The sequence below is a fragment of the Drosophila serrata genome, unplaced genomic scaffold, assembly GCF_035046125.1.
Source record: "Drosophila serrata isolate PLE 108 unplaced genomic scaffold, ASM3504612v1 contig_188, whole genome shotgun sequence".
Lineage (NCBI taxonomy): Eukaryota > Metazoa > Arthropoda > Insecta > Diptera > Drosophilidae > Drosophila > Drosophila serrata.
The window spans coordinates 248,696-258,168 of NW_028257086.1; the positions used below are offsets into that span (position 1 = coordinate 248,696).

A 9,473-nucleotide genomic window follows, 5' to 3' on the forward strand; every position below is an offset into this window, starting at 1 on the left:
ATTGGAAACAGGGTATGAAGGATATATCCGACTTGGCAAAAAGTTACTTAAAATGTTATTGCAACTCAAACTATTTATTCGATATGCAATTATTATTTCATTCTCGTTTTATATTTAAAGAATATTTATTTCTAATACTATCATTATAATTGTTCATGATAATATATTATACAAATAGAAATGATAAATTTCTAGGGTGCGAAACAGTTGGTTCGATTTTAATTGTTAACTTATTTGCTTTTGGCTCATCTCGCTCGTTTGAAGAGTGAGTGAGACAGTGAGAGAGACAATCACCATGGCAACATTAGAGCGTAGGCTGCGTACAAGTCGCAGTCGGCAGAGCGTCGACTTTATAGAAGTCGCAGCCGGCAGAGCGTCGACTCGATAGAATTCGCAGTCGGCAGAGCGTCTACTCTATAGAAGTCGCAGTCGGCGCGTTGATGACGGGTTGATGACAATGGCTATTGATGACACGCGGTACTGCAGGGATGTTCAGTTGTATAACTTTTGTATACATGTATATTAAAACAAAATTGTTTGCAATCAGACACTGGACACAACAATTGAATTGTCTTTTAAGGAGTACGCTGCCACAATAAAATCTAAATTATTAGCTGGTGAGCTTAAGCCTGTTGATTCACGTGGTCGGAGCAAAGTGTGGGACACCTTTTCACGACTGGTTAATGCAAACGGCTTAGTGACGACTGATGCAGTAGTGTGCAACATATGCAAAAACATTTACAAATTTGAAAAAAACACATCAAATTTAGTCAAACACAAATGCTACATTATGGCCAATAGCCGAAAGCGCAGTCTTCCTGTCGTTGATGTGCCTTCTGAAACCAAAAAGAAATGCACCAATTTTACAACGGAGTGGACAATAAAGAATGGTCGACCGTTTAATCTAATTGCGGACACTGGTTTAAAAAACTTAGCACAGTTTTTTATTACTGTCGGTGCCAAACTGGGGGAAAACGTCAATATTGACTCTTTACTGCCGCATCCCACAACTATATCGCGAAACATCAGTGCGCTCTATGATTTTCACTTTAATGAAGTAAAAATCGAAATTAAAGAGCAGAAACAATACGGATATGGTATAACTTCGGTTATCTGGACAGACGATTTTTTTAAAGAATCTTATATTTCATTACGTCAAAGAAGGCACTCTTAAAAACCGCCTGCTTGCAGTGAAATCAATGGGTGGAGCCTCCTGTACCGGTAAGAAGTACAAAATGTTATTGGAATATATTATAAAATATATACATAAGTTAAAGATTATTAGTTATTTTTTTATTAAAAAATTATCTTTATTATATTGAGTTGGATTAAGAACTAAATTTGCTTAAGCTTAACAATCGTTTATATAGGCTGTGTTTTGAGGAGGGCATTAATTTATGCCACCTATTAAGCGAATTACTTTAGCGAGGGGTTTGTTTTGTGTTGCCGTAAAATTAGTTATGTTTTAATTTGTGTGTGCTTGTGTGTGGTTTGGTTACAAAGTTTTTGTGTGTTTTTAGTTTCAACGTAAGTGAGCGAATGAAACGAGAGAATAGATAAACCAAACAGAAGAGCTGCGGCGGAAGAGCTTTCATGCCGGCTTATGAGGTGGAAAGCTTCTGCCGCAGCTGATCGCTTGTTTACAAATAATGATTTAAAACATGCTAATATTAAATCTGCTGCTTCTGCTCCCGACATGCTCCCCCCGCTGGATGCGGCACGCTGCCAGATGAGGTGGTTTCCAGGGGTAGAACAGCTATTTTGCCAACAGCCCTTTTTATTAGGCCGGTGGCTGTCCGAATGACAGCGACACGGGCCACACCGTCAGCTCCATGGATAATGCTCTCCACTCTGCCAAGACGCCATTGAAGCGGAGGGATGTTGTCCTCCTTGAGCACCACAATGCTATGCGGTAGGATGTTGGGCCTTGATGCACGCCATTTCCCACGTTCTTGTTAAAGCGAGAGGTAGCTGGTACTCCACTTCCGCCAGATGATTTGCTGAATTTGGCAAACTCGTTGCCAGCGGCTCAGCCGATCGATGCTGAGGTGCGTGTTGTCGGGCTCCTCGATTGTGGCGAAACAAGACCCAATCAAAAAGTGACCAGGTGTAAGGACATCCAAATCGTTAGGGTTTTCTGAAATTGGACAGAGCGGTCGAGAGTTAAGCATCGCTGAAATTTCATAAACTAAAGTGCGAAGCTCATTGAATGAGAGAATAGTGTTGCCAACGACCCGATGAAAATGATATTTTGCAGATTTGACGGCAGCCTCCCATAGGCCGCCGAAATGAGGCGAACGAGGTGGAATAAATTGCCATTTGATCCCGATGGAAACGAAGGCCTGCTGAAGATCGCTGTTTTGAGGGTCGGCGAGAAACAGTTGCCTCAGTTCCAGCAGCTCGTTTTTGGCTTCAACGAAGTTTGTAGCGTTATCGGACCATATTGTGCCAGGCTTGCCCCTTAGGCTTATGAAGCGCTTGAGGGCAGCGATGAATGAAGCCGCAGACAAATCCTCCACCAGCTCCAAATGGCAGGCTTTAGTGGCGAAGCAAACAAATATTGCGATATAGCATTTGACGGGTGGCCGGTTTCTGACTTCAGACTTGGAGTAGAAAGGACCACAGAAATCGATTCCCACTGTGACAAATGGTCGACTTGGCTGCACGCGGTTGGATGGCAAGGGGGCCATGATGTGCTCAGCTAATTTGGGCTTTAATCGAAAGCAGCGAATGCATTTGTTGATAGTGGCGGCGACTATTTTTCGACCACCAATTGGCCAAAACCTTTGCCGTAAGGCCGCCAATAAGCTCTGCGGGCCTGAGTGAAGAAATTTCAAATGATAGTGAGCTATGATTGCTGACGTGACTGGATGATCCTTGGGAAGCAAAATTGGGTGTTTTGCATCATAATCCAATAATGAATTCTGCAGCCGACCGCCAACTCGAATAAGTCCCGATTCATCGCAGATTGGATGCAGCGAGTACAGCTTGCTTTTTGAGGATATCTGCCTTTCGGATTGCAGGGCCTTATACTCAAAGCTCAAGCAAAGTTGATGAGCTGGATTCCCTTGATGAGCAGATGCGTGCCTCCCTTGATGTCGTCTACTGTAAGAGGTCCTCGCCGTCGTGACTCATCCTTGGCTTTTAGCATTAGGAACCGATGTATGTAGCCAAAGACTCGCTGCAGCTTTCCAAAACAATTTTGAAACTTGCAGCCATACGAAATATCCTGGCTTTGCGTCAGCACCAGCGCGAGGCGGCGGCGTTCAGGCACATCTACTAGAGTAGGCGTATGAGGCGGCCAGCAGGCTTCGTCTGTCCGCAGGAATGGTGGGCCCTCACGCCACAGCGACGAATCCAAAAGTTCGAGCGGAGTACATCCTCTGGATAATATGTCAGCCGGGTTGTAGTGGGTCGATATATGATGCCAAGCCATATCCTTGGTCCTTTCTTGAATCTGCGCGATTCTGTTGGAGACAAAAATGTTAAAGTCTGATGGGGCCTGGCGAATCCAAGAGAGCACAATTGTTGAGTCAGACCAACAATGATATGTGCAAGGCTGAGAAATGGCATTAGCGATGTTGTGGATGAGTTCGGATAGCAATAGAGCTGCGTATAATTCAAGTTTGGGTATGGTTATTGTTTTAAGCGGCGAGACTCTAGACTTGGAGCAAAGCAAATGTGATGAGTAGGTGCCCCCTGCTTCGGAGCGCACATAAATACAGGCACCATATGCCGCCAAGCTTGCATCACAGAATCCATGAATTTCCAAAGATGAGTCAGATTGCATGAAGAAGCGAGGAAATTTTAAATGGCTGACTGCCGAGATTTGCGCGGAGTGTTCCAACCATAAGGAATGCAAAGATTGTGGCAAAGTCTCATCCCAGTCGAGCTTATCTTTCCACAGGATTTGCAGGAATATTTTGAGCCTGGTTATAATGGGCGCTATAAGACCTAGGGGATCGTAGATTTTGGCTACGGCTGATAAAATAGACCGCTTGGTAGCTGGCTTGTCTGCTACATTTCCAGAGAATCCAAAAAGCAAATTATCGGAACTTGTATCCCAGTATAGGCCAAGTGTTTTGGCGACGTCAGTCCCATCACTGAATTTGAGCATTTTCTCGCGATCAGCCTCAAGTTCTCCTTCAAGCGCTGCCGGCTCATTGGAGCACCATTTACGAATTGGAAATAGGACTTTTGCAAGTAACGATTTAACCTGCTGCCGGATATAAACGACCTCTTCGATCGAGTCGCCTCCAGAAATAAGGTCGTCAACATAAAAGTCCCTACGCACGATCTTGGCTGCCACAGGAAAATCCTTCTCCTCATCATAGGAGAGCTGCTGCATAGCACGAATTGCTAGGAATGCAGCAGGCTTAGTGCCATAAGTGAAGGTGTCCAGGGTGTATATTTTAATTTCTTCGCTTGGACTATCACGCCAGAGGATGCATTGGAGCAGATTATCAGGTTCGGTGACACGCACACAGCGATACATTTTGCAGATGTCGCCGCATAGTGCCACTTTAAAGAATCTGAACCGAACCAAAGTGCTGAAGATTTTAGGCTGAATGGAGGGACCAGCAAAGAGCAACGCGTTTAAAGAGTATCCAGAAGAAGACTTGGCAGAACCATCGAAGACTACCCTGAGTTTGGTAGTCGAGCTGTCCAATTTGTGAACGCAGTGGTGGGGCAAATAATATTGCGGCAAAGCTGACTGCTTGCAAGAGAGCGACATATGGCCTAAATCGATATACTCCTTTATAAAGGCAATATATTGAGCCTTGAGATTAGGATTTCTAGCTAATTTGGATTCCAATGATTTGAATCGCTGCGAAGCACGATGGTATGAATCTCCTAGCATATCTAGACTAGTCTTTGCGGGCAATCGAACTGAATATTGGCCTGACTCAAGCCGAGAATAAGATTGAGCAAATAAATTCTCGCACAAGGCATCCTCATCAGTTGGAGCAGATGACGATCCACAATAGCTGTCAATTTCCCAAAACCGTTTGACAAGGTCCGGCAACGATTCAGGTTCCAATTGTACATCGTGCTCAACTGACAATGCGGGAAGAGAAGAGTGTTTATGGGCCGGCGAAGATATGCCACCGGATACTACCCAACCCAATCTAGTTTTTTGCAAGGAGGGAAGGTGATCGGCCAGCCGTATCTGCCCAACGCAAAGCAGGTCGAAGAAGATTCCAGCTCCTATAAGAATGTCAATCCTTTGACTTTTATGAAAGAGCGGATCGGCGAGGAATAAATTGCTGGGGATGTTCCATTCGGAAGAGTTTAGGTCGAAATGCGGCTGATAATTTGTGATGGTGCTAGTCATTATTGCAGCGAATGATGTTCGGTAACCTTTGTTGCGAGATTGTACAATAATATCTACCGCCTTATCAGCCATGAGTGAAGACTCTCCTATACCTGAGATGCATGTATTTGAGCGACGAGTTGACAGTTGCAATTGATGAGCGAGTCGAGAAGTAATGAAATTAATTTGCGATGCAGAGTCGAGCAAGGCTCTGCAGGGCACCATTATGCCGGAACGATTTCGGACATATATGATGGCAGTGGCAAGAAGCACATAATCAGATTGATGATCTACCGAGGCTTTAGGTGGGGGTGAATTTGGCGAAGCAGAAATGAGCGAGGCACTATTTTGAGGAGCAGAAGTGGATGTGGGCTGCGAGGGTGATGAAGCAGGATTTGACTCCAAATGTAGCAATGTATGATGCTTAGAGCGACAATGCCTGCAGTTCCCAGCTTTGCACTGCTGCAGGCTGTGGCCTTTACGCAGGCAATTTAGGCAAAGATGTAGCCTTTTTGCTTCTTTGTAGCGTAATGTGGGACTCAAGGCAATAAATTGTGGACATTTCGAAATAAAGTGATCCTTAGAATCACACAAAATACATAATGAGGTGTAGGATGATGCGGTGCAAGCGTTTTGGACATTTTTATTTATAGTTTTTCCCACCTGGTTGCTAGGTGTGTGGGTTACCATAGCATTTTCAATGTTTTCCATCATCCGACATCTCTTCTCCAAAAAGGCAGCCATATCCGTCCATTTTAGCAGCTTATTGGTAGGCAATCCCTCTTCCCACTTCTCCTGGGTATGCTGATCCAGTTTGGAGGACACCAGGGATATGAGCATTCCATCCGCAATCTCCTGGGTGGTTGCCATTGTGTTAAGGGCTCGCAGATGAGAGTTGATGCCGTCGCTCAATTGCCGCAAACTCCTTGCCGACCCTTTCACCACACTAGAAAGCCTGAAAATAGATCGTATGTGCCCCTGAAAATGCAAAAGTTTGTTATCAAACCTAGCAGTCAATAGGTCGACTGCCTTCTCATAATTGGCCTCTGTTGGCTCCAGCGAGCGAATTGTGTCTAACGCGGGGCCATCCAAACAGGAGCGTAGATGCTGGAATTTTTCCAAATTGGTCAGGTCCTCGTTGTTGCCGATGACTGTAGTGTACATAGCGTAGAAATCTGGCCAGTCCATATAAGCGCCTCCAAATCGTGGCAGCTTAAACTCAGGCAGCCTAGTGGCCCGGACACCAGCCCTGGAGGTTGAAGCCTGCTCGATGTTGAAATTTGGGAGTGCAGTCGAATTTATCACTGACACTCGGCGGAGTTTTGCTAGTTCGCGAGATATTTTGGATTTCACCGCACAATAAATGTTTAGAAATTTTGCACGCACATCACTAGCCAGCTCTAGTAGATTGAGCCTTTCGACAGCTGTTTGAGACTTATCAAAATTATCTTGCATTTTTTCAATAAGCTCAAGCCTGACTTGAAGGTCGGCCTCATCAAAATGAGACGCCTCTTCTGAACCGAAAAAGTCATTTAAAGCCACTAGCTGTCGAAAAACCGAGTCCGCTTTGGCTTTATAAAAGTCAAAATCACTATTGGCCCCGGATGGGCACGCAGTAACCGAATCATTCTCTGCCATTTTATTTTCAAAAAGAGTATTCAAATGTCACCTTGGGTTTGCGACCGATGCAGCTGTACCAAACGCAGAGAATAGAGAACGAAAGAATAGCGGAGCCAAGCTTGGCGTTCACTGACCGCGAGCTAACGGTTCTATCGGACCACCAAAACCAACAGCACAAACACAATTTGCACGAAAAGTATATAAAAGGGCTGCAACTATATGCTAGTGCACAAATATATAAAGAGATGCTATGTACTCGAATGTACCGATAAAGTTCAATAGCGATGCAACGATATGCAATTGTATTGTGTGAGCATACGAACTATATATAAGCACTTTTCACCTTTTATTTTAACGAAAACGATTTTTTACGCGATCACGTCGGGGTCACCAAATGTTTTGAGGAGGGCATTAATTTATGCCACCTATTAAGCGAATTGATTTAGCGAGGGGTTTGTTTTGTGTTGGCGTAAAATGAGATATGTTTTAATTTGTGTGTGCTTGTGTGTGGTTTGGTTACAAAGTTTTTGTGTGTTTTTAGTTTCAACGTAAGTGAGCGAATGAAACGAGAGAATAGATAAACCAAACAGAAGAGCTGCGGCGGAGGAGCTTTCATGCCGGCTTATGAGGTGGAAAGCTTCTGCCGCAGCTGATTGCTTGTTTACAAATAATGATTTAAAACATGCTAATATTAAATCTGCTGCTTCTGCTCCCGACAGGCTGCTTGCTGCTCCGTCGCTGTCACCGTCTCTGCCGCCGTCATTACTTCCGCTGATGTTCTTTGTTTTTCCGCTGACGTTCTTTGTTCTCATTAGCCGGTTATGACAATTTGTAACTATTGGCCGCTTCCAATTACCATTGGTCAATGCATTGATTTCCACATTGGCAGATGCTCTAGATATGGTATGATGAGCTTGCATCTTTTGGGTAGCGATCGTGGGAATACAAATTCGGAAGTTTGAGTTGGTAGTAAATTGAACTTCTGGTTTCTTCACCCGGTTGCGCCATATGCACTGAGCTTGCATCTTCTTTGTCAACGATTTTAGAAACTAGGTTGTTAACTTTTCCCTCCTTAAACGCGACTGTCCTCGGTCGCAACGTAAAAGAGTACCGGTCCGGATTGTGTAGGCTTTTCTTGCATTTCCGGAAGAGGGGCGGTTGTTCTTTCCGTCTGTTTACGTTTTCGTAGGAGTGCTGTGGCCATGACTATTATCACTATCAGGAGGATGATGGTAGATCCATAGCTAACAGAAGCTGATATTGTTGCGTTGCTTCTTAGTTTCTCAATCACTTTTGTGTTGTTGATGTTCAACTCTTTGATCATTCGAAGTGAGAGAACTTCCTCAAGTTTGGTTTTTTCTTCCATAAGTTGGAAAACTGGAGGTTCTGGTTCGGCTATGTTGATTTCTCTTGATTTGTACGTCACCTCGCCAATAGTAACCGTCGAGTTTCGGTATTGTATGATAAAAGAGCCATGTAATTTTAGCTCCTTTTCATCCAGCGATACTGGTCCATTGAAATCGTTCAGTAGTATGGTGCCTGGCAGTATCTCCTCAAAATTTGGTATGTGCTGATTGTTAATTATCTTACATTCGGGTTCTCTTAAATGTAGTAATGCAGTTACACAAGTATCGTAACTTAAATCTAACACTTTTTCGGAGTTACAAATAGTCTTATCAAATTGTTGTTTCTTACATTCTAACAAATTTTCGTGTTTTTTATCATTTATAATTTGGGCTTTCTTTATTGCTTTAATTTTAAGTGTTCTGCAGTTGTCTGTTTTTATGGTTGGTAAACTAATAATGTAAAGGAGGTCGTTACCGTTTGTGGCTAGTTTGACCTTAGCAAACTCTTCTACTCTCAAAAATAAGTTATTTTCTTTTCTGAAGATATCTTCTATTATTGTGGTTTCCGTGGTTGTAAATACAAATGAATATACTGTCTTTGATTTTGCCCATGTAATTGCGTGTATTATATTAGTTATTTCTTCTGGTATTAATTGTATTTTTATTTTGTAAGAAAAAAAAAACAATATCTTTTAGATTTTGAATTTCTTCTGAGCTCTGAGCCTAATTGTTTTATTGCTAACTAGCTGTACCCTGTCACGATTCTCTGTGGCATATTGTGGTTAAGAGGGCACTGCTGAATACATCAAGGTTCCGGCAAAATCATCTTCCTGGCATAAGGTGAAGAAGGCAGTCAGAGTTGTCGCTGGCGGATTCAGGACTCTTTCTTGCACATTTCTTTCTGTGAAATAGACACGTTGACCATTCTCCAAATGGACTGTCAAGTGAACTAAAGCTGGATAGCGTTCATGAATGTGGAACGAAAAAATTCTCCATGCAGCCTCGTTGCTGCTTATGTATCTTCCAGCCTGTTATTGAGATATTTCATCGACAACTCGTACTGCATTGTTGTCAACATTTTCTGCCTGAACACCAAAAACTGCCATATCGCTGCCTTTATTCACGTACTTACAGATATATTTAATCGATTTCACGGAATTGCAATATTTTACGTTGATGTGCGCTTTGTATGA

The 9,473-nt window shown here is 43.3% G+C and overlaps 1 protein-coding gene across 2 annotated transcripts; it reads right to left on the reverse strand.

The window, feature by feature from the left end:
• Positions 1-1,430: 1,430 nt before the first annotated feature.
• On the reverse strand, positions 1,431-7,496 carry LOC110188793 (uncharacterized). 2 transcript variants are annotated; one of them, XM_086829187.1, is made up of 2 exons: positions 5,978-7,496; positions 1,431-2,137 (listed from the first exon to the last, which is right to left on the reverse strand). In XM_086829187.1, exons 1-2 carry the CDS (start codon positions 6,950-6,952, stop codon positions 2,093-2,095), a joined length of 1,020 nt encoding a protein of 339 aa, XP_086685313.1. In that variant the 5' UTR covers positions 6,953-7,496; the 3' UTR covers positions 1,431-2,092. The 2 variants fall into 2 exon arrangements, with proteins under 2 accessions (XP_086685313.1, XP_020814309.2); XM_020958650.2 differs by lacking the exon at positions 1,431-2,137 and adding an exon at positions 3,151-3,467 and having other exon boundaries at positions 5,978-7,398.
• Between the last annotated feature and the right edge of the window lie 1,977 nt (positions 7,497-9,473).